The sequence below is a fragment of the Vanessa cardui genome, chromosome 2 (assembly GCF_905220365.1).
Source record: "Vanessa cardui chromosome 2, ilVanCard2.1, whole genome shotgun sequence".
NCBI lineage: Eukaryota > Metazoa > Arthropoda > Insecta > Lepidoptera > Nymphalidae > Vanessa > Vanessa cardui.
The window spans coordinates 13,446,755-13,473,276 of NC_061124.1; the positions used below are offsets into that span (position 1 = coordinate 13,446,755).

General features: G+C 35.2%; 1 protein-coding gene across 1 annotated transcript in view; it reads right to left on the bottom strand.

The window, feature by feature from the left end:
* Positions 1 to 3,149: 3,149 nt before the first annotated feature.
* The window catches only part of LOC124540995 (diacylglycerol kinase eta), a 198,504-nt gene continuing 175,131 nt past the window's right edge, over positions 3,150 to 26,522 (bottom strand). Inside the window, exons 7-22 of the mRNA XM_047118770.1 lie at positions 18,063 to 18,268; positions 16,513 to 16,709; positions 15,280 to 15,425; positions 13,027 to 13,138; positions 12,447 to 12,634; positions 12,044 to 12,125; positions 11,394 to 11,507; positions 10,770 to 10,888; positions 8,929 to 10,353; positions 8,285 to 8,701; positions 8,015 to 8,189; positions 7,244 to 7,473; positions 6,844 to 6,964; positions 6,077 to 6,229; positions 5,135 to 5,257; positions 3,150 to 4,429 (exon numbers count right to left, since the gene is read on the bottom strand). Of these exons, the coding sequence (XP_046974726.1) occupies positions 4,145 to 4,429; positions 5,135 to 5,257; positions 6,077 to 6,229; positions 6,844 to 6,964; positions 7,244 to 7,473; positions 8,015 to 8,189; positions 8,285 to 8,701; positions 8,929 to 10,353; positions 10,770 to 10,888; positions 11,394 to 11,507; positions 12,044 to 12,125; positions 12,447 to 12,634; positions 13,027 to 13,138; positions 15,280 to 15,425; positions 16,513 to 16,709; positions 18,063 to 18,268 (4,093 nt within the window). The 3' untranslated portion in view covers positions 3,150 to 4,144. The remainder of the gene's footprint in view (positions 4,430 to 5,134; positions 5,258 to 6,076; positions 6,230 to 6,843; positions 6,965 to 7,243; positions 7,474 to 8,014; positions 8,190 to 8,284; positions 8,702 to 8,928; positions 10,354 to 10,769; positions 10,889 to 11,393; positions 11,508 to 12,043; positions 12,126 to 12,446; positions 12,635 to 13,026; positions 13,139 to 15,279; positions 15,426 to 16,512; positions 16,710 to 18,062; positions 18,269 to 26,522) is intronic.

Below are 26,522 nucleotides of genomic sequence, written 5' to 3' on the forward strand. Positions count from 1 at the left end.
ACCTCTTAAAATCTAAAGAAATAAAAAAGAGCAATAACAAAAAAAAAAAAAAAAAAAAAAAAAAAAATTTTGAATATTAATTACCATTGAGATTCCTCATGCAACCATAACTACACACGTACACTCTCGTTTGAGAGTGATACCTCTGAGCTAACCACGTGTTACCCTCGTATTACTCACGGATCCTTGATGTATCCAAAAGTGAACCATGAGATACCGTTGGGAGGCGTTGTGGAGCCGTGGTAGCCATTTATATACCGTAATCTGGAGAGTGATACCTCTGAGCTAACCACGTGTTACCCTTGAGCTACCCGCGGATCCTTGATGTATCCACAGAGAACCATGAGATACCGTAGGGAGACCTTGTGGACCGTGGTTAGACATGTATACACCACAGATCTACGAGAACCTTTAGTAGCCATGTATATACCATAGTCTGGAGAGTGATACCTCTGAGCTAACCACGTGTTACCCTCGAGCTACCCACGGATCCTTGATGTATCCACAGAGAACCATGAGATACCGTAGGGAGACCTTGTGGACCGTGGTATAGACATGTATACACCACAGATCTACGAGAACTTTTAACAGTTATGATGACACAGTTATGAGCATAGAATGCGTAAAATCTTCCCATGTTTATTACAATAAAGGTGCATGAGAGATTTCTTTGTGTACTGTTTTACAAAACAATTATCAAAGGTCAACATGATGTGTTGCTTACAGATACCTGCTTCAAAAATATTTTTGATTCGCAGATTTCCAATCGCACAACTTAGGCAGGTGCAGAGCGCGCACCGCCTGTCAGAATGGCCGTGTCGGCGCGGAGCCACGAATTTAAGAAAAACACGTGTCCAGAAATGATTATTTTAATAATTTAAAACTGTTTCATTGTTAAATGAATAATTTTTAGTGAATTTTGAAATGTTAAATTACTCTGAAATATTTTAATGTTTGTAAACAACTGTTATCTTGAGTGAATAAGTCTACCCACCTATTTTTGTTATAAAAGATCAAGCGACCGCCGGTTTCGACAGACTTGGTCGAGCCGTCGGAGCGAACGGACCGTCTCATATTGGAATAAATCAGAGAGGATTATTTCCTGAGTTTTATTTCATACCACCGAAGATGGTTAAAGATCGAACCTCTGACACTCGTGACGTCAGCTATGCTGACGTTATGTTTTTTAAAAACGGGCTCGGACATGCTGTTCCGTTATATATAAAAGATTAATTTATAAAACGACATCAATACGTCGTAAGAATTTGAACAATAAAACGTAATGAAATTGCTTATTATTATTTAGAATATTAAATTGAGATTAAGACACCTACAAGTGATTGTCTAGATGTTACTATCAAAATGAACTCTATTTTAACAATAAAGTTACAGCTCCACAGAGGAATCGTGAGACGCGATTTTAAAATTACTCGTAATTTTAATCGATTTTTATACCGATGTTTATTATACGTACGTACGTTTAATTATCGTACGTTCCATTTCATTACAAGATTTTTTCAAATTAAATTTAGTGCCTCAATGTTTTTTAAACAAAGAAATAAAAATTATAGTCTTTCGTCTGGTACCATTACAACAGCAAGCACTATTCAGTGCGTCACATGATTTTAATGGAAGTTTAAATCTGGACAAACATGTGCCTGGTTCTTGTGGATAATTTGTGAGGAAACCTTTATATCACTAATAAATACGAAGCACTTTAGTAGATTATGTTCCAAACCTCCACAAACTGTGGGATGTTAATGTTTTGGTAATTCCTTTACAATTGTATTCGATTAATTACGTGAAACTACTGTTTGTCATTTGACATTTGGTACTTTTTTGTACAAATGTTTTTTTTTTTTTTTAATTTACATTCATTCAGCTTCTAATGAAATGGAACTTATTTATATCAATTCGTCTATGGATGCTTAAATAGATTCAACATTTTCAAAGAAATTATCGTCTAGCTTAGCTAAAGAATACACGTGACTATTCAACTAACATAATTATAATCTATAATTTGTTTGAAATAACTATAACGGTAAATTTTGGACTACATAGATTTTATAAACGCATATACGGTTTAGTAGCTATTTTTAGAGAAGCTTAATTATTTTTCGTAGAGACATTAATAATACTTATTAAATTAATATTTTAGTAAAATTATTAATCGATGTGAAAACAACAACCAAATTATGAGGGAAAGTCTGCGAACGAGGCCTTAACATACGGGAACGTTTAAATTAATTTATTACTGTTTTGAATATTTTTTTCACAAAGATTTTAACGATACTGAATTGGAATTATTGAATAATATTTAGTAAAATTATTTATTAAACTTTTAAACTCTTAAACTTTTTTTTATGAAACTTGCACAGATTAAATATTTTGGAATTGAAATAATGGAATAATTGTTAGTACTTATTTTCTTTTTTATTAAGGCAAATGCTATCATCGTCTATCTATACTTCGTGTATATCTGGAAAAGGCTATTTTTATCTATTTATTAAATTTGCAATTCAATTTTAAGATACTAATATTTGTTATAATTCCTATAGAATTACTAATACGACTTGTACGCTATTCTATTTTTCTATTTGTAAAAACTTTTTAAATTATTGAATTTGTGCACTATGTAGGTGATAAACTTAAAATTTAATTATGAAGGCAGTTCTGGCAGCTTAATTTGCAATAACCATCAACACCAATCAACAATCCGAAAAAAAATTAAAACAAAAGAAGAATTCAACTTCTGCTTGAAATAACGTAGAAGAATAGTGACAATATTGTAAGTTATAGTAGGTAAATTACCTAGTAAATTCGCCGTTCTGATCCCTATTTAAATCGATCACATTCGGTAAACGATTTTAGTTACATCTTAGCACAACTTCGAATTCGTTTTTTAAAAATCAACATCATTATTGATCCATATTCTTTGTGTTTCCGTTTGTAATAAACTTTAGTCCTTCTAAGTTTTTTATACGCAAACCATCACGTTTATGATATTTTTACAGTACGACACAAACTAGATGTAGCATCGGAAAATGCAATGAAATGAAAATAAAACCGATTACTGCCGATTTACACAACCAACGCGTCACGCGTCAGGGAAAGCAAGTGCATGTAAATCGACGCGTCAAATTGACGAATAAATTTTTAAATTTGGAACACATGAAATATAAGTATGTTATGATCTTTGTGGGCTCATTTATATGATTGTTGTTTATTCGTAAAATAAACTCGATAGTTTGCGTGTAAAATATATTGAACCATGACTGATAGTAATAATGCAATGACACGTCTTCCTTTTGATAATGAAATACATATTACATAAGAAAATATTTTACCTATATCCAAAGTCATGAGTGTTAAAATTAAATTTGTAAATCTAATTAAAGATTTCGTTGGTAGAGGAACTTAGCTCAGAAGAGGTAAAACTTCGATGTTTATCTATCTCAAATATTTCACCCCTTTAAAAAAAAAAAAAACAAAAAACGTTTACGAAAAACTTCGTTGAGTTCAAAGAGTATTTCAAGGTCGAATTTTAACGCAACGTTTCCATACGTAACGTTTGACGCAAAATTATATCGCGTACGATTTTTTAATACATTAGACTAGAAAATTCACGCAAATATAATGTTTCAACGTTTTCTTCTTATTTTAAATGAAAATAATTCGGTTTCTTTAGAGTATATCGTAGGGATAGTGGTGACAATTTCGACAGTACATACCGTTATGTTATATTAATTAGAGACACTAACTATAGTTATTGAAGTAGGTACCATTTTCAATCTTACATATATTTTAATGGCGTTATCTATAAAGTTTAACTCTTAATATCTTTATATGAATTTAATTCAAATTATTGCTTGGTAATATGATTTGTCGAAATCATTTGCATGAATGCAGGAATTTCGAGGATAATTGGTAGACTATCAATTAATTGGGGTACCGGACTGGATTTACACCGAGTACAAAACTGATTAAAGAACAGGAAAATCTCGAGCTATTCTTTCGAAATATTGATCATGAAATATGACTTCTTTTATACTCTAAAACAAGATAGTGTTTAGATATCGGTCCGAAAGAATAACTTTACACCTTCCTAGAGATGGCCATTCCCTTCAGAACGGCCACGTTTTCGTCACTGAAGCTCCTTGACCGCTTGCAGGATCCTTTTGACGTGACCGACTTTGGTGACGCCGAGATCGCGAAGATCCCGTCTCGCTAAAGACAGGAGCTCCCGACCGGTGATGTCGTGCTTCGCAAACGCTTCCGAATATTCGCCAAGGTCGATCGTCTCGAGCCAGGTCTGGACTTCTTTCACACCCCAGGACCGCACTTGCGCGGCTGTCTGAGTTGACGTCGCTCCACCTTCGGAGATGCTTCGACGGCTACGCAGCCATTTGCTGCTGGTCTTCTTTGGAATCTAAGGGGGGAGAGATGTAGGGTGGGTATAGTTGGTCAAATGTCGGGCAATGTGGAGAATATAAGAATCGATAAATAGATATAATTTTACTTTTTATAATCTTTAATAAAGAAACGATTCAAAAATATCGTTTAATGCCATCTAGTGATATTCTACGATATGTTTTTGGAGTTATATGAGGTGACTGGAAAATGCGGGGACAATGACAAAATTAGCAGTTTAATCTAATAAAGATACATTTAATAAATAAATATTGCAAACAATTAAATTAAGACTTTCGGTAAAACTTGTAAAAATCAACAAATGCAAAAAGTTTCAACGATATTTATTACTCACTACATAGTTAGCATAGGAATATTTTTTTGTTTAGTTGAACATAAAAGTAAAAGTATTGATAAATTTTATATTCTACTTAGTAAACAACTCAAACGCTACGATCGTATACTTGTTTAGATATCAACAGATTATCTGGGCTGGTGGCATGCTGTCATTAATTTGCAATCATTAGCAAAAATACAAAAAATAAAATTTAACCTGACATGTTATGTCACATAATTTTGCCAAATATAAAAAAGTCCAAATCTTATGAATCATATAAAACCTCGATAGAGTGACATTTTAATGTGGCGTCGTTAGTCGTAATACTTTTGACCACCGGTCTAGACAAATTTGTGGTACGTTACATCCATTTACAAACGTGAGTACCTCTTCCGCCTGTATGTAGGCGAGTCCCTCCCGCAGCACGCAGCGAGCGAGGTGCGCGCGCAGGCCGCCCGCCGCACTGCCCAGGTCGGCGCCGCTGTCCAACAGTTCGTGACAACTCTCCACCTACGTTGAGCTTTTATTAGATGCTATCGGTATAAGGCATAATAATATGAAACTTTAATAAGCACTACTTTCAGTAACCAAAATAATCCAAGAAGACGTATATCTTTCCCAAGAAATATCTAATTCAGAATGGACAAGATAAGCTGAAACATTATACTGTAAGTTAGTGCTTCAAACTAAAAACGGATGTCCAATCGGGGTAAGAAAAGGTTCGTAACCTCAAGATCTAATTTCATGTGCTCAGTATGAGCGATAATCTGCTATACCGATTTAGACTGATATATTGCGTCGCAGTGATTTGATGTTTACATTCAAAAGGTCTTACGAGTTTAAGACTTGATAAAAGAATTAATTTTAAAATTTCGCAGACATTTTTAACTTTGCCGTTTCGTAAATTCAAATGGTTTGTAAAAAATACATTGGTAGAAAAAGCATATAATCGCTACCAGATTTTCCATGATTTGGACTTCCAAGCAGGATATATTAATTTAAATAATTGTATATAACTAACATGACTTTGTATTTTTTAAATGTTAAAAAAGAGTAACTACTGAGTTTGTTGCCGGTTCTTCTCGGTAGAACCTACTTTCCGAACCGGTGGTAGCTTCACTTAATTGTAAAATGACGATTCAAAAGTGCTCGTAAAAGCCACCTTGAATAAAGTTTATTTTGATTTTATTTGGAAACTGACGAAGGTTTTCTGATTCTGACATTTAATGTTTGACATTTAACCTTTGATTGTCAATAGCATATTTTCTTAAGATAACTTAATGTCCTGCGTTTTGCATATTGTAGTACTGTAAAGAGCTATGCACCCACCAGCGTAGCGAGAAGCCTTCTCAGTTGCGGTGGAGGCAGCAGGTGGCCGTCGGCGTCTTGCAGCGCGTCCGCCTGCGCCGCCACGCGCCGCGCCACCGCGAGCGCGCCGCACACGCGCCCCGGCGCACTCTCGCTTATACACGCCAGCTTTACCTGCGATCATAACAGAGTAGTGTGTTAACCGGTTTTCACGGGTACGCCACTCCAAAGTACCGGATTCCATTCTTGGCCGAGTCGATGTAGAAAATTCATTAGCTTTCTATGTTTTCTTGGGTCTGGTCTTGGGCTGATGTGGTATCGTCGTTAATGCTGATTTTCCATAACACAAGTGCTTTAGCTACTTACATTGGGATCAGAGTAATGTATGTTATGTTGTCCAATATTTATTTTATATCGAATATAATTAGTAAATCAAAGTCGTGCAGAAAATAATTTAAAAATTAATAAGTTAATAGTAATAGACTTCCTATATATGTATACGTATAATAGTGGTCCTTTGACATCAGGTTAAGTCCATAATTTATTTTGTGCTGCAAGAGTCGTGAGGTAACCTGAATGGGTCGGATGCGAGTTCTACCACATGTACGAGTATAACAATAAACGTGCAATGGGCTTAGTGAAATAAACTGTGAAGTAATCCTTGACTCTAGAGGTGCATACCCAAAAGTCAGACATTTACGGTTATGGATTAAGTACTGACCCCACAATTCTCTTAAGAAATAGTCAGCGATAAAATTCCAGGTCCTTATATGCAACTATCGACTTACGTATTTGACAATGGTGTTGACGTCATCGAGGAGGATGAGCAAGTGGGCTGCTTCTGCGGGTGCAAGATCGCGTGTCGGGACAACGGCGTGAGCTTTCTGTTGTTGTTTTTCATCCCATGCTCTGTATGTAAACATTTTATTGTTATTTTTTTTTAATTAATTACTAGAATATCAAATATTGGTCTAAATTACAAGAATAGCTGAAAGTATACATCACATTTTTATGTGGAAATAAAAAATATGTGATCATAATAATTTAGAAATTTAACGTTTTTTAAATTGGTCTCAATAAGAGTGTGAAAATTGTGAAAATTCAAATTATTAGAAAGTTAAACTATAAATGACATGAAAATCGGATGTGTAACGTGTAAAGCATGTCATCCAGCGTCGCTCTACTGACCTTAGACTGGTCTCGAGTGCGCGCGAGCGGCAGAGCATCTGCGCTCTGTTCTTGTGAATGATGCGCACACAGCCGGGCGGCTGCAGCCACGCCTCGCCGTCCACCTGCACGGGCACGCCTTCCTCGCCCAGGATGTTGATCTGCACGGCGCGACACTGCGCTATGCGATGCTTCTGCAGGTTTATGAGACGCGACGCCGCCATCTGCGCGGATCCAAATACCGCTACCACCTACACAATACCGACGGTATATTTCAGATACAGACGTTAAGTATACAGGCCTTTTCAAGAGAAAAGGTGAAAAGGCAAGGACGTTTTCACCTTCATTTCCCTCTCTTTAAACTAAATACAATCTTTACAGTTAATTATTTAAGTTTAGGCTAGGACATCATTTGGAGTTATTACTGGAAAGTTGATGTTAAGCCCAATTTATAATTATAGGTTATCAATAAATAAATTATCAAAATTATTCAAATAGAATCAATTTATTCAAGTAAACTTCACAAAGAAGCGTTTTTGAATCGTTAACAATTAAATACTATCACCGTTTCGGAAAGCAGCTTTTAGCGAGAAGAAACGGCATGAAACTCGCATAGTTGCTCTTTTTAAATTTACAAGATTTACAATGCTGTTGTAAATGTGCAATTTACAGTAATAAGTGTCCTATGATGGAACCGAGCCTATCTATCTATATATTAGTTATTCATCTCACACAAATGTACATAACTTTTTTTTATTCATATTGTTTGTATTATGTGAGAAGTCAACTTACTTCGAGTATCCGGTCATCGAATGACGGGGCAAGAAATAAGTCATCCCCTCTCGTTCCTCCCCAGAAGTTAGTTCCTCCCATGAAGGACGGTATATTTAAAACGACAATTCCCTGAAGTTCGGGAAGGGGTATCCTTTGTCCGTCACATTCAAGTTGCACACGCTGGCCGAGATGTCTAAAAATTTTATTTTCCAAATATAATTTCAAATACTTTTCTAAAAAAATTATTTTAAAATAACTCTTTTAATTTAATTATCTAATGTAATTTACCTGTACGTCCTATTCACCCATTCCTTAGACCCAAGAACACCATACCACATATAATTCCTTGCCCTTGATCTACATTTCTCTGGATGTTCTTCTCTCTTATTGTGAAAGTCCAGTGTGATTTTTGCATCAATTCCAATACCAAAGTAATTATTCATCACAGCACGCTCGTAAAAACCTTCGAGAAGCGTCTCGTCGGGATCCATCAGTGGGCTCACTGCAGCGCATAGTGCATCCGCATTAGCTAAAAGACACTGACTGATGAAGCCTTGTGTAACGTGCGGCCACGCTGGAAGCTGCACTAGCGGGTTGATGATTGGCAATTTTTTGGCTTTTTCACTCGAATCTGATTTGTTGTTGCTACTACTGCCCCCAGTGGTACCGCCTTCTCCCCATATCGAAGACACTGATGTTGATAGCCTGCTTTATGAAAATAATAGTACTGAGTACACAACTGATATACTGAAAATAGTTTTGAATCTATTATTTTATTTCAATATTTCGGAATGTAGGTATTTGTAAATGTCGTAAAAAGTAAGATTTACATTAAATTTAAGGCGTTTAAGGATTTGTGATTATTGAAGTATTGCTATTTTACTTTATAAGATTTTGCGTTTGATAAATAAAAAATATTAATAATAACTTACTTGTCTGCCTCTCCTGGTTTAAAAAGACTTCCGCATGATATCCTTCTCGTTGCGGCCGGAGAGCAGCTTAAAAATTGACCGTATTCTGGATCAGATCCCAATAGTTTCGGATTATCAGACTGGCGCCTTTCTCTCTCTCTGAGATTTGGCTCTGGCGAGTAAACACTTAGTGTGTCTGTTCCTTGATCGAATATGTCACTTAGAACTGAGGCCATACGACTTTGGCAGTTCTTCATGCTTTTATCCTCGCTGTGTGACGGCGATGGGGGCTCAACTACAACGCTCACTTGAGGAAAAGCGGGCATTTGTTCTTCTGGTTCTAGTTTTTTGTGGATAACTTTTTGTGGAACTCTAATTTTCGGAGGACTTTGTGGGTTCGGAGTTTCATTGCCCTTTGAGAGTTCCTCTGTTGTTTTAGGCAAGAGGTGTTTTGATTCATCTGTTATTCGTTTCTTCATACTCTTTCTCATTTGCTTTCGAAAAGATTTTCTCGCTATATCATTTCCTTCTTCAAATTGTGCTAAACTACAATATTTAATTTGATCTTCATTTTTGGCAGCATTCTCTATGTAAAAAACTCTGTTTTCGTAACCAAATTTCTCCACTTCCGCCTCCACAGGTTTTTTGATTTTGGATATGTATTTTTTGCTTTCATTTTTCTTCTCCAAGCTAGGGTGCCTACTATCCATAGGTATATCAGAAACCGTATCTGATGTGAACAGTGTGGTATCATCGGTGTATGTTTCATTTTCTCCATTTTTCCCCATCATGGCTAAAAGAACCTCTTGGCCGAGCATCGAGCTTATATCATCCATAATAGATTCACCATGTAGAGTTTCCGAATTCATATACGTAGTTTCCGAAACTTCTGGCGAATCGATGTGACCTATACCACATCCTTCTTCTGCTTCTCCCGGCTTACTGTCCATGATCTCCGACATTAAACTAAAATCATCGCTAATGTTGGACCCCTCTGAACTGGTCGCATCTATTTCCAAGTCTATACTAGATAGTTTTCTTACAGGCGTGCAGTCTCCGCTCTCTGGCGCCGCTCTCTCACATATATCTTGGAAGTGAACGTCGTCGGTATACGGCTTGTCGATATCTATTATAGTCAATTGGTCCGATTCATAAGTTTCTCCCTGTATTAACGAATCTCGCTTATCACTATCATCTGAGATAACTAAATTAGGTATGGTTAGACTACTGCTATTAAAGGTGCCACTAGTACGTTCTAGGTCAGGCCTTAAGAGATTTTTGCACGAACTGGTATCACAGGATGAGAGGATCGAGGGCGAAAGTCGGTCCTGAGGCGAAATGGAGCTCGTCTTACTGCGGTCACGCTTGTCGACGTCTAAATTATCTGAATGCTCTGGTGGGTTTGAACTTATTAATTTTGCTATGTCTTCATCTACGTCTGGAATGCTGCAAAGAAAAAATACAATGAACTTTGTTCTTTTTTTAACAGGCGGCATTGATGAAAATTCTTTCGATGGGCGGCTATCATTGCTCATAGAGGGGCATTTTTACAAATGTTAATATTTTCATGCAACACCAATATACCTTTAAGGTATTAAGAATGCCCCTTTTGCTTATAATTATCATTTAGTTATCGTTTTATCGCGATAATACTAAATAAATACGGCAATACAGTGGCATCCATCTATGGCAGGCTACAGCCTTATACCTAATATTAACTTCCTCAAGTCCCACCATTATTAATTTAGGTATGATTATTAAATCCAAAAGATAAAAATCATGCAATTTATAATACCGGAAAATAGAAATCAATTAGTAATAGTACTATATTCTTGTGTTAAATATCAAATGTAGGTGCTAACTTTTCAGGTTGCATGGAGGCGGCTGAGACAGCGGAGCCGGCGGACGAGCGGCGGCTGTCGGCGAAGGCGCGCGGCACCGGCAACGCGCCGCTCTCCGCACTCGCGTCCTGCGACACTCCCTAGTGATAGGGCAATATTAATGAGCGGTTGACGTACATACATAGCATCAAACATCAAAAGCTCGGTACAGTACTTAACCAAAATATGCCGAGGTCATTTGAAAAAAAATTTTAACTAGAAATCACAGATTCCACTTTTTGATATTTGACTAAATTATTAAGTTCTATAGTTCCAAAGTTTACATTGACATCTACATTCATATTATAAGTGTGAAAGTAACTCTGTCTGATCCGAATTTCATGAAATTTGGTATGAAACAAACTTGAACTTTTAAATAAAACTAGTTATAACGGATTTTAATCGCGTATATTAAATATTTTGGAGATCCCGACGTTTCGAGCACTTTACAGCGTTCGTGGTCACAGGTAGACTAGTTTAACCGTTATAACTAGTTTTAGTCAACTTTTTTGCCTGACACATGACAACCAATACCGTAAAACGCGAGTGAAGACGCGGGCGACTGCTAGTATTCTGTAGATCAGTATTAATCAGCATCGAACCTACCTGCGGGTAGATCATCACGAGCGTGCGCACGAGCGAGTGGAGCGCGCGGCGCACGCTGTCGGCGCGGCCGGCCAGCGAGCAGCCGCGCGCCGCCGCCGCCCAGTTCAGCTGCTCCTGAGATACACGTGATTTTGAGGAGACCATAGACAGATTTATATTTATTAGACTCATAGAAAGTGAGGTATAATACGACACAAATTAGATGTAGCATCGGAAAATGCAATGGAATGAAAATAAAACCGATTACTGACGATATATACAACCAATAGAAACAGCTCCCTATCCTCCCTATCCTTCGACGCTATTCGTCGCTATAGAATCACGCGTCAGAGAAAGCAAGTGCATGTAAATCGACGCGTCATATTGACGAATATATTAGGTCATATGATATTACAAGTTATTACGTTTGTGCAAAGATCATATTCGCAGAGAGAAATAAATGAGATGAAATGAGAAATAAATATTGATAATTTGGGATAGCGTACTCAATTCGGATGTGATCGGTTTTACGAATTTTGCCGATGCGACATCTAAGTTGTATCGTACTATTCATACTACGATAAAACGATATAATCTATATATAAAATTTAAAGTACTCATTCTTTTTATGTTAATTGTTACATTGTTACATGTTAATTGTATCAACCTACCTTTTCAGTCTTTTCGATGCTGCCCTTTTCGGCCGGTTGAGTTTCCGGTTCGCTGTCACTGGTATCCATTGGCTCCCAAGACCTACAAATAATGAAATAAAACAAATATTTTAAAAATATTTATTGATTTATTGAACTAATATGTATAGCGATTGCGAGTATTCCAATTGTACTTGTTTCCTAGCTGGTTGAAAATTCAGCCATAGCTTCTAAGACCAAGTTAACGATTTGGATTTTTCCAATTTTGTCAATGGTACCTGCATATATTTTTTTGTGATACTTTACTTGTAGGCAGTGAATTTCCCTCCTTAATTATTGAGTTAAGGATAAGTAAGTACTTTCAAGGATACAATATAAAATGTAGCATTTCATTTACAATGCAAGTAAGTTATCGATCACTTACTCGCAACGTGCGTGATCGTGAGCGAGATGCGTGCGCGCGTGCAGCAGCAGAGATAGCGCGCGGCGCAGGCGGTGCGCGGCGCGCGCTGCCCCGCCCCCCGCGCGCTCCCCCACCGCCGCCAGCTGTGCGCAGCCCGCACGAAGCGCCGCGCGAGCGTTGCTCGTCTCACCTTCCCCACACTCGCCAGCCTGAGCACATTACTCATATTTTGTAACATACGTTATACAACCAGAACAGCCTGTAAATTTCCCACTCATATGCCGAGGCCTCCTCTCTTTTTGTGGAGAAGGTTTGAAACGTATTACACCACGCTGTTCCAATGCGGGTTGGTTGAATACACATGTGACAGAATTTCTATGTAATGTGAAACATGCAGGTTTCCTCAAGATGTTTTCCTTTACCGTCGAGCACGAGATGAATTAAAGACACTAATTAAGCACATGAATATCCAGCGGTGCTTGCCTAGGTTTGAACCCGCAATCATCGGTTAAGGTGCACGCGTTCTAAGCACTGGGCCATCTCGACTCGTATGTAAACGTTACACAATATTGTAAAATGTAAATAAAGTAATTCAAGTTACCTGTACGATTTCTTGTAGGTTTCTTAGAAGCGAACTTTCCTCCAGCAGATCAGGCGGAGCCGGCGGGGGCGGTGGAACTGACAGTGCGCGCTCGAACGTCATAATGGACCATCTGAATGTAAATGACACATATTTATTTTCCAAATACTAGATTTTTTTTTAAATAATTTAAAAATCGAAACAGTTATCCCTATATCAGTTTTTTAGGCAGACATAATTTTGAGTGAATTATAAAATATGGCTTGAGTATAGAAAAAATACAATGCTTTTGATAATACCTATACCTGAGATATTTTGTATTGATAATGTAAAAAATAAAATATTTTTATCAACTGTAGACTTAATTGTATCTATACAATGCCAAGCTAATGTGGAGACATAAAGTTGTCGAATATTATATAATATAGAATTATTAGTATTTAAAATAATATGATCATTTATCACTATCTGGATATTTCTTAATCGTGACTAAAGGATTTACTTATAGGTGCACAATAAAAAGTATTTGGATTTTATTTCATTATACCTATCAATGATATTCTAATAAAACATCATTGATACCTATATAATAAATGTTTATACATTTTCAAGTCATCGCTATTAAATTAGAAAAGTGTTGTTATACTGAAATATGCTTAATACTCATTACCTACCAAGATAGAAAATTAATGTCAAATGTGAATACAGATTTCAAAACAGTATTTACGCTAATGTCATAGCAATCCATTACGCGTGATGAGTCCGGTAACATCTGTATCGTTCTGTGACATTAATATTAAAATGAGCAGGCCCGCTTGTTGGTTATCATTGTAAAACACAACCGAGTCATCTTATAATCTATTGTAAATTTAGATTTTGTAACTTAATTTAAAATTCCTACTTTTTTATCCCAACTTACAATACATTCTACATGCCTGTACAGCCGTTTATCTTTGTAAAATTAGAGTTAGAGATCACTCTTTGTGTGATGTGGCTTTGATAAAGGTTCCTTATCCCATATACTGTTTTCTTGCCCCAAACTCCTCCATCCCGTATACGACGTTCTCCCTCCCAAAGTTCCTCGCCCTATCGTTGAAGGTTTGTTAATGTGTGCGTTTAGTCCATTTTGTCAATTTTTATGTAAATATATTGAGCGTAATGAAATTAAGTTGTAAATATTTTTGTGATCGTTCTTATTTCTTGTCTTAATTATAATGTTATATGTTTATCTAATTATGTATATATTATTGTATTGTTTTAGTTTGTGGGTTAACAGAGAGTATACTACTATTGTGCCCTTAAAATTAATTTAAGCCTGCAATCTCGACTGCACCGTTCAATCTCCATCGAGTCTACTCCATCGCACGTGACATTGGCGAAATAATTTTTTTCAATTTTTTTAACATTCTAATTACGAATTGAGTTGTAGCAAATTATTTTTATAACATCGAAACGTTCTATAATTTGAAGTGGAAATAGACATGATTTTTAACTTCTATTGAATCTTCTGGATGATTTTTTTAAGCAAACGTTAGTACAGAACAGCGTGTTATACATTATTGGGGTCTTCTACAGAATTCCTCAATGATGATGATTATTTGCAGCCAGGGAGTTTGGAAGTTATTGGTTACCTTCAGTTGCACGCCATTTTAAAATTGGAAAAAATTATCACTGACATTCACTGGCAGATTTACAAATTTCCCGCTAGTAGGCTAGTAGGCTATTCGATTTTTGCCGCCACTACTGACTTTTAAAATTATACGTTACGTTTGTTTAGTTCACAATCACAATTTATTCTGAAAATGAAAATTTATGACTTGTGTTCTATCGTCCTCATTACATCGGCTTTATCCCGTTATTAGTATGATTATGAACTAGGTGATATTTCTGTCAGTTACTAGATTATTTTTGCAACCCATTATGTAGTGACGAGTATACGGATTACGGACGTAATGTGTATACATATAATTATAAGATTTTTTTATTACTGTAACATAAAGAAAATTTGGGCCAAATTTGCCGCGCCTCTAAATCTGCAGCCCTAGGCTCCAGCCTACTTAGCCTATTGGTAATTTCGCCCCTGCTGACAATCGTCCTGCTTCTTTCGTGTATTTTGAATTTGCCGTCTCGTCTTGCAATTATGTTGGCTTACAAAATTTGACAAAATAATCTAAATACCCAAAATTGATCACAAGTATTTTTATCAGATTCATACTAGTACTCTTGTATGGTAATTTTATAGAGTTATGAAAGTAATACCATACTCCTTCTCACCGGTCAAGCATTTTCGTGGAAGCTCGCTCGTATCTTTCCAACAATTGCTGAAGATTAGCAGCGTCGTCACAGGAAGCGCCCCAGCCCAGTACCCGGGCTAGATCGTTGCCCGTACCCAGGGGCAGAACTGCTGTTTGCACCTGTCGCTAAAACAATTCATTATCAATTACATTAGAATATACATAACTATATATATCGCCTTTACATTTATTATCTAACCTTCTATATATATAAAGCGTCTTGTGAATGAAACAAACGTATATCAATGTACATGCTTCGCCGTTCGCACCGCGCGAATATTCGCGTCCGCGAATTTCCCATGGCCAGGCGGTTAGGGTGGAGTGAGTTGGCAGAAATAAGGAAAACACGTTGCATACAATAGAGAGGAAAACGCCTGGAGTGTTTCCCTCTCTTTCAACTGTATACAAATCTATATAATATTAACTTTGGAAAGGATTTTTTGTATTAATCTTATTTCTTATCATTGAATTATTTTTTAACACTATTAATTTATTTCGCCGTGTCTGTGATTTCATACATAATATATAGGGAACAACTTCGGTCCAACCGGATATCCAAGACAGCTCTTGGTATTAATTTTCAAAATGACTTTAATGTACTGTTCATTTAAGAGGCACAGACAAAGCCTATCTCTAATACCACAGTCGTATACTCTCATAACATACATTACTAAGTTCGCAAATGAGATACATATTGAAATATGTGTCTTATTTGCGAATTTTGAATAGCCTATTTGACTGGTTTTTAAAATCCATTTTATATTATTTAGTAGAAGTTAAGGAACCCAGTAAAAGTTGTGTTTTTATTTCTAGTTCATATTTGCCGAAAAATATCATATTAAAAATTCCATATTTAACCAGCGCGCAAAAACGCTACTTGAACAATATGGCGCTGCAATGGGATCGGTGACGTCACTTTCTTGTATTTTAATCTGTGGTACATATATGTACAAAAGCAAGGTTTACAAGAAAGTGACTTCATCATAAGCCCGGCTAATCGGGAGCGTTTTGTGTCACGTGACAAACGTTTGAAAAAATGCATTTTTGTTTATGGATGTTTGAATAAATTAAGTATTATTTTCAACTTTCTTTAGTAAATAACCATTTTTGAACTCATAATATACACTGATTACAATAATTCAGAATTTACTTTTCACATTATCAAATAGCCTATTGACTTCATCTTCTAGACTCCAGAATGATAAAATCTTACATGCATATCCAGCTTGTCCACTTCCTGCAACACCCAGCCCACAGAACCGTCGCCGCTACATACGAGCACTCTCAACGGCGCGAAGTGTCTAAACAGCCGGAGCCCGAGGCGAGGACCCGCCCCGCTCAGTTCAAACACTTGAGCAGGATTTAGAAGCTGTTTGAAGCGACGGAGGAACTTAATGCCCTGATTGTCGCCTGTGAAAATAACCATAGTTTCATATAAATAATATCGTTACCTTTTATAAAAAAAATGACTTTAAAATATATATTTAGGTGCTCGATATCAGTATACCATAATTTGTTATCAATAGATTAATTAATAGTCATGAAAATTTGTTAAGGACGGTATACTTTTTAACTTAATTACTTGACTTTAAACTTTCGCTCGCGTCTTATTGCGTTTATTGTCATGTGTTAGGCAAAAAAAGCCCTTTTTTGAAGATTAAGTTTCGTTCATACAAAATTTCATCAAAATTGGGACAGCGGCTTGGTCGAGAAAGAGCGACAGACAGACAGGCAGGGTAACTTTCACATTTATAAGATTAAAATTATATAGATGAAAGTGTTATTTTTCGAAAAACATATAATTTTTAAATGTTCCAAATTAAATTGTGTCTTGTATTTGTATCGGTTTGAAAACCGAATACATGACTCAAAATTTAAATGATTCGAACATAATTCAAATACCAGTAAATAAAAATTGAGTTGCATCATTCTTTTTCACTTATTGTTACGGCATCAATTAGTACCAGTGGCGCAATTACGTTAATAACAAAGCAATTGTTGCTATCAAACATTTGAAGCGGATTGATAAAGGTTGTAGTCAGTGGCGGATATAAAATTTTGCTAGGCTATTCAATGTTTGCCGCCCCTACTGACTTTTGAAATTCAAATTAATTACATTTATTTTTAAATTGCAACTTTATGATTTGTGTTCTATCGTCCTACACACGCTCTTTACCGTTATTAGTATGATTATGAACTAGGTGATATTTCTGTCAATCCTAGATTATTTTTCCAAGCCGCTATGTAGTGACGAGTAGACGGATTACGGACGTAACGCAAAAACATATAATTATAAGTATTTTTTTATTTCTGTAAGATAATAACAAATTTGGGCTAAATATGCCGCCCTAGGCTCCAGCCTATTGGTAAATCCGTCACTGGTTGCAGTCGATAAATCAGTATTATGATACTATATATAATTGATAATTCGCAATAAATATTTGACACCAAAATTTGCCATGCTATATTCCTAATAGGAACTCAGATTACTGTGACGTACGAAATAAGAACATTATTTTGTATGGATAGTGATATATGGTATTGTAAAGGCATCAGCGTGTTAATTGATCGACTTTGCTAATAGACACTGGTATTATATGAAGTATTGATGAAGAGTTCTATTAGTACTGGTCCACTGTAATTAAATCAATAGACGGTAGATTTACTGGTGAATGGGTGATAACCATTCCCGCTGAACTACACAAAACCCTACCACGGAACTGGGTTATGTAAATAAAGTTCATAATTCAAAATCAAACTCACCAGACCGAGAATTGACGAAGACAATTAGAGGTGAAGCATTCGGTGGTCTATCCGGCAGCCATCCATCGTCTGGTCCCACGGAGTGCAGTCGCGTCGGAGGCACGACAGACGCTCGCGCCGGGCCGAGAGAACAACTCGCCCGCCAGCTAGGTCGACAGCTCGCGTGGACACATTTTCGACACCAAATGCACCGAAAATCTTGAAGCCTGTTATAACAATAAATTATTTCATACCATCAATAAAGTTAGTATTATTTTAAATTATTTAAAACGTCAAATATCATGCAAATAATCGCCGTATAACATTAACGTTATATTATAAACGTTTATCGCTTTAGTTGTTTTTTATTATAGTTTTTTTACCAAGATGTTTATATTTGTAAAAGTGTAAAGAAGACAAATATCTTTATCTTATCTTTTTTACGAGATTTTATAGCCCAATAAAAGGAAGCCTCGATGGGAATCGTGAACCTCCATTTGACCAACAGCAGGTGAAGCATATACCTGGCAGTAATATGGAGCTTGCTACTATAACGTAAGTCTGCCGATCACTGGCCCTCAGTCCATTACTTCTGATGCACTTTAATTATAGGTATTTGTACTTTACGGTTTTTAAACAGATAAAATACAACAGATAAATAAATTTGTTGCTGAAAAAAAAGCTTAACTTAAAATTATAAATAGTATTTTAGAAATTATTGGAAAAGATATCCAAAGATACGTTTGAGTACGTTGCAAAATGGAACTTTAACATTGCAATATAAAATAAACCTCATGGGATTTGTTCGAAATACCCGGGAAATTTCATGGAACATTACGCGGCAGCATTGCAGTTTCAACGAATGTAACAAGAGATATCAAGAAAAATTGCGACCTGAATCGCAATCCGCAACGTCGCGTACACTCAGTTGAATCGCCGAGAAATATATTCTAAAAGTTTTAAGAGCAATAAATATTGGTATTATAGAATAAAATGCATTTTATTAATTTTTTCGTATAATTTTCACATTTCAAGTTGTACGAAATGGAATTCTGCCAGGAATGTAATAAATAATAGAATAACTCTTGAAGTACGACGAATTGAATAAAACCGAGTAAATGCGAATCGGATTCGTGAACTGAATCATTCGTTTCGTTCATCATTGCATTCACACGATCAATCATTGGTTTCGTATAACCACACTAAAAGATACACTGCTATAACAACAAATCTACGGGTTACGGATATAATCCTATGCAATATTTTGATTCTTGTCAATTTTTCTGATTCTAGATTAACAGGAAATATAAAAACCTTTTAGGTTTTGATTCTATCCATCCTTCTTATTCCAATTTTACATGGGTCGATGCGTATATCTTCTTCCATACTTCTCTGTTTGACGTCATCTCAAAACTAACATTCTTTTCAGCCATATTGTACTTCACACAACCCATCCATTGTTTCTTTGATTGTTCTCTTCCTCTATATCCACGACCATGTTCAAGACCTTCCTATGAGGATGAACATGGTATTTTGATTCCCTTTGCGATTGTATGGAAAATGCGACGTAGACGACCAATACTTTTGATTGTGACCGCAGACCTATTTGGTATTAATTTAAAAATACCTCTGTCCCTGAGAAAAAGGGTCTTGACGCACAGAAATGCAGAATGACGAATTGATCTATAGGATTTCCTATTTTCCTTTAAAGATACGGAACCCTTAAACGTTTTTTTTAATAAATAGACAAACCGAAGAATCGATTGTTCCAGAACATTTCCTATTATAGTATAAACTTCAACAATATAATATATAAATGTACTGCAGCTGTAGCAAATTGCCAGTTAGCTGTGAGTTATATGTGTGGCATCATAAGCCATCTAGAGCCAGATAGTAAGATATGTAACAATAGTACTACTATATTATGTGTACTATATATATATATATATATATATATATATATATATATATATATATATATATATATGTATGATATACTATGTTAAAATTGAAACTACCTAACTAAATAAATGAGTCAGCCCTTTTTTGTAATGAACAATATTAAGATATTTAAAAATTACGCGCGTTTCGTAACGATTTTTTCGTAGAAAATGTCATAATAATATATAACAAAGAAGCGTGGAGCTAATACTTGTTGCCTTTCAGGCAGATTGATGTTGGTTTAATTGTATTTAACTACCATAATTTTGGCTTTAAACGTTGGAAAAGTAACAATTAGGTTGCCTGCCGGTTCTTCTAGAAAAAAAAATTATGTAGTAAAATAATTTGTGTATATACTTTAATTTTCTAAATGTCGCTGCCCTTTGCGGTCTCACTCGCTTTAAATTTAGACTATTGATATGACAAGCGTTAATTTTATTCTCAAATATTTTCCAAGTATATGAAAACAAAATAGTTTTCACGGTATGAAATTAATAAAATAAGTAATAATATATGTTTCATGCTATAATGCTAAGATTATAAAATTTCCTGCAATGTGGTTCAATATAGTCGTACGTTATGTAACTAAAACCTCTTCGTTTTGAGGCGCCGCGCGGAGCCGGTGATTAAGATTAAGATGGATTTAGAGCTACCAGCGTTGGAAAGCTAACGAGAATGTACCTATGTCGTATAATACCGTTTAAACATATTTATAATAAACTCATTTAAAATATCAGGCATTAAGATAACGAAATTATTGACTATATTGCTGGTCTAAAAAATGAAATAATTTTAAGCGGAAATATAAAACAAAGCATAAAGTAGTTGAATAAAAAGAAACGCCTTTTCAATCTATGCATAAATTTACAGTTTTAATATTTTTTATTAATTACAGTTACAATAATGGTTTTTTTATAAGTTTTATAGAAATAAATTATTGAACATTTGAAATTATTAGAGATATAAAATAAAATAAAAGTTTTTTGGAATGTCTTGAGTGAATTCTTCTCAGGTGAATGCCTCCTTAAGTTATTTAGTATACTCATTCCTATTGTCTTCTACACCAAAAAAATGTAATTGATATTTCAGCCCAATTAGTTGGTATGAATTAAAATTCACTGGCAAGCTTGGACCCAACATGTTTATAAAACCTTGTCAAAATATGTGTCGTTGTCATCGATCGTTAATTGCTAACGGTAAAACATTCGCCTTTATATAAAACCAATATACGCCCAACACGTAAAAGAGTTTAAAAAAGCGTTCCAGTGTTTGTCGTCAAACGTTGACGTGTGAAGAGAGAATTAATGGAAATTGCCAATAGTTGCGGGATGGGTTTTTTGCACGCTTTGTAATTGATTGATGTAGCCACGTGCCGGTGGAAATACATTAATTCCCCCACACAACGACACGTACTGCTCACATACTACCGATGCTAAATAATTTATAAATTGTACTAAGTTTACTGACTAATAATTGCAATCACATTTATGTTTATTAGTCAACTAGCAGTACCCGCGGCCTTGTACGAGGCGTTTGAAATTAACAGAAAAATAAGGTCCCGTCAAAATCGCTTCAGCCGTTTTAGAGATTAGCCGGAACAAACAGACAGACAGACAAAAATTGTAAAAAAATGTTACTTTAATATATGTTTCGTGTATACATACATATGTATTGAGTAAATAAGGGATATTTCGATATTACAAACAGACACTCCAATTTTATTATATTTATAGATATAGAAGGTACAGATATGACTCTAATTTTAGTACTACTATTAGCTAATATGGCCCCGGCTTCCGACGGGTGCGATACTGCTACTAAATATACTAAAGAATTTGTTAATTTCATGTTAAATAATGGTTGATCATTTTAGAGGTTTTAATGTGATGTCACATTAAAACTTCTAAAATTATCAGTATTTCTTTATTATATTGACCTTGTATTATATACAGAAACCTTCCTCTCGAATCACTCTATCTATTTAAAGATCTAAGGATATATAGAGACAGATGGTACAGATGGTAAGCGACTTTGTTTCACTATGTAATAATAATAATAATGATGATATACAAACGAAACCTCAACCTTTACTAATAAATAGGGATACGGTTCTTTTGAAATACCAAACTGGACACTACTAATAAATCAGTATTCATAGCTCTTATACTAGAAATTGGAGCGTGTTCCAAAGAAGAGTTAAGTACACAATTGTTACATACTGCTATAAGTAGTTGCGCACCGAAGTTTCGCGGGCATTAAATTTAAACTATAAGTGTGATAAGCGCTCATATAATATTCTTCTATTATAGGTTTTATAGAAACTTTTAAAAATAGTATACGTTCCATTTGAAAAAAAAATAATGTTTTTTTTTCAATTTCCGCTACTGGCCACATATATGGATAGAGTATAAACTGTTAAGTCAAGATGTATTCGAAGATGGCGCGGGAAATCTATTAAACATCGATTCACAGCTTTAAAGACGTTTAGTTTGAATGTCCCCGGAAATACAAATTCCGGAAACGAATTCCGCAACTTAGCTGAGTATTATGACGCTATTTGCAAAGCGTTTTTGATATTTATTTTTACTGATACTTATTTCATAAGATAACATTGAATCTATATTAATATTATAAATTTGAAAGTAACGCTGTCTGTCTGTAGCTATTTTACGACTAAACCGCTGAACCGTATTTGATGAAATTCGATATGAAGCAAACTTGAACTCCAAGAAAGACATAGGCTACTTTTTTGCCCAAAACCAAATAATAACCAACATCCTAAAAGGTGAGTAAAGCCGCGGGTACTACTAGTAATTAATAAATACGACAAGTCCATTTGACCGTCATAATCCAATACATATTCCCTTAAAATCTCGTGTTATTAACGTTAGAACATTCTCGTTTTACGACCTAACTATATAAGCTACGCTAATACCGAGTTTTATTCAAATCCAACTTGCGGGTTTCCTAAACTGGTTACGGAGCCCATAATACACATAAGGGGATTATTTCAGAAAGGAATAGTAACTCTTCATTTTGTATCTTGTATTGTTTATCCCCTATTTATCTTCAATGATATCTCTTTCCAAATATCAAGATTTATTATGTGTATGTTATATTTAGTACAAAAATATATACAGGAGATATTTCGCTTAATAATATTAATGTTAACGTTGATAAAATAGAAAGTATTCAGAAGTAATAGCTTTTTATTACGATATTTAGGTGGTCGGTAGTCACCACCGCTTATAGACGATGACGCTGTAAGAAATACTAACCATTCCTGACATCGATGCACCATCAACCTTGGGAACTAAGATGATATCCCCATAGTCCCTTGTGCCAGTAGTTAGACTCATTCACTCTTCAAATCGGAACACAACAATACTAAATATTGGTTTGGCGTTAGAATATCTGATAAGTTGGTTGTACCTATCCAGCCGCAATGCTCGGTATTGTGTTGCAATTTGAACCTAGAGTAAGATATTGTCTTTAATGGCACAAGGGAGATATTAAGTTGCCAAAGCTTGTTGTGCATTGCCAATAAATAAGGAATCGTTATAATTTATTACGGTGCCAATGTCTTTGGGTATCGGTGACCATTTCAACAGATCCTCTACTATTTTATGAAAAGAATGCAAGCTACCGACTTTTACGAAAATCGTCCTCTCGACCACAAACGTGTGACGTACGAATGAAATAGGACCAAGCAAACATTACTCGTTCCATGCAAATGTGATCCCGGTAGATACGGAATGACGGCGAAACCCTCCATGCAGTTTTATTGACAGCCACGTGCCGGCCGTATTTGCATACTATTCAATTTCAAACGGAATCGATTCTTTTCAAGTAGCCCAGATATATACTAACTTTTATCCAAATGTCAGCGGTTTATCGTCACTGGAAACTCTCTCTTTATGCTCAAACACAAAATTCTTTATTCAATATAGAAGCATTACACTTACTTATTTAAAGTCAAATTAAAAACTACCAACTGTAAAAACCCGCCCTGACCTGAGAAGAACCGTCGAAACTCTGCGGGTATTCTGTTTTTGTCAAACTTCTGAGGTAGGGCATTTTGCAAACTCATCCAGGTAGGTAGGCGACTGGGACTCGTCATACATTCTACCGTCAAGCAGCAATACTTTGTTTTGATGTAAGGGAGATTACTTTCCATGGTTGGATTTGGTTGGTTTTGGTTGGCTGATTGGTTAAATAATGAATGATTATAATTTCTTACAGTACCAAAGTTTTGACCACCAAAGACAGCTTACCATCACGTGACTCGTTTGTCTCTTCTTCTTACTATTTTTTGTATTAAAAAAGTAGTATCCGAAGTCAAATAGTCCAGCTCAAAGAAAACATAGATCTTATCTGAAGATTGTAGATTCAAATCAGTACAGGCGCTATTGAAATATTCATAATCATAAGTTGTGTTTTCATTAATATTAATGATAGTGTTAAATGAGAAAACCTCATAAACAAACAAGATGGCGTCGGGTGAAACTGAACTACGCGGTACATTAAACTGCAAGCCTGTTATTTCAGCATAGACGAGGCCTTGCCAACGTGGCATATTTGCTTAAAATTTACTCAACACATTTAATAATATTCGCGTCATACAAGAGAGGAATCTGTATTTTTATATAAAGAGAGATGGAAAATAAATGATAAATTAGTTTTTCTTATTTAACTGAAGTCCGTATTTATTTTCAATTCGAATATCACGGGCATTGGACTTGATATTGATGAAATAAGTTCGAAGCTTAAAGAGAAACCAACTCCAAGTCAAAGTTCTCTCATTCCGAAACTTTAAATATTTATTACAAAATACTCAAATGCTGGCTTCTTCTCAATAAACGATATTAAATAACGTAACATTTATAATTTTAAATAATAATATTTATACCCATTAAATAATTTCGTGCAGGCTTACGAAAGACCCTTTCGAAACCTATCCACAGTTATAGATCGTTAAATAATAATTATTTTTGAGTCGAAAAAACATATCCGGCTAATTCGAGTAATTTTTAAATAAATGAAATTCATTGACGTTTCATCCAGCATCTATGTTTGACGTTTACGGATGCGTTCAGAAATTATGTTCTAAACAGTATTTTCTTGCTGGCAGCTAGTACCTTTAATTATTTATATTTGTTTAGTTTTATTAATTTTACCCATTATATAATTTTATCGAAGACATGTGTCCTATAGTCTCAATATAATTTATTTAAGAAACAACCCTGTCATCTTGCAAACCTAGTAGCATCGGGATATACAGTAGGTACTTAATACGAATGTTAGGGTAGAATAAAACATATTCCATAGAATGGAATAAAATTAAAAGATATAAACAAAAAGATAAAAATTAAATTAAAAAATATATATCTGGTAGATATTATTATATACAGAAGATATAGCAAAGATATAAAGAAGATATAGAAAACAAACTAAACGTTATACATAAGACTATTACGTAAACATCGCCCGAGGAGTTCTATTTAAGCCTTAAAATGTGGAATTCGTGTGCCCGTCCAAGTGACGAAATAATTCCCCCGGGGGCTGGCTCCGAGTGAATTCCAGGAAACGTTATACTTGATACTATCCGTATTAAATACCTGAAATTTGCACGAAGCAAATGATAATATTAATATATAAGTAAGGGCGTATTATCAAAACAATGAATTTTAATTAAATATAGTTATATATATTTAATGACATCTGAGATGGCCCAGTGGTCAGAACGTGTCCATCTTAACCGATAATTTCAGGTTCAAACCCAGGCAAGCACCACTATATATGTATATGTGCTTAATTTGTGTTTATAATTAATCACGTGCTCGGCGATGAAGGAAAACATCGTGAGGAAACCTGTCTGTGTCTAATTTCATTGAAATTCTGCCACATGTGAATTCCATTAACCCGCATTGAACAGTGTGGTGGAATATGTTCCAAACACTCTCCTTAATGGGAGAGCAGGCCTTAGTCCAATAATCTTCTTGAGCTATGCACTTCCAACTTAGAAAAATTTGAATCCTTATCGAATAAATGTAACTGTATGCATACTCAGGAAAATGAGTTGGTTCCTCCTAATAGTAATAATACCAAAGTATCACCTATCAAATTGAGTCAATGTGCACCAGGGATCCATAACCATAATAAACTGGGGTTAGAAGTAAATAAAGATGTTATTGTAGTATCGGATAAGTTAGGACAGGGCTTTGGCTCAATAATTAAAAGTGAAATAAAAAATGTATTTAACACATGCTCACCCGGGGCAACCTATCAATACCAAATAAATAAAATAAATTCTATGCATCTGGGTTCTAATAATAGTATTAATGCATGGTGACAGTTTGTCTCTAAACAAAAAGAGTTTAATTAAGGATATTAAATTATTAATTGAAATCCAAAATCAAAAGAAATGCAAATTTATAATTAGTTTATTTCCATATTCACATACCTTGACAGATGCACAGAATTTACATATTTATGACTTAAATCTATGTCTATATAATTTGACTCGACATTGCAGTAATG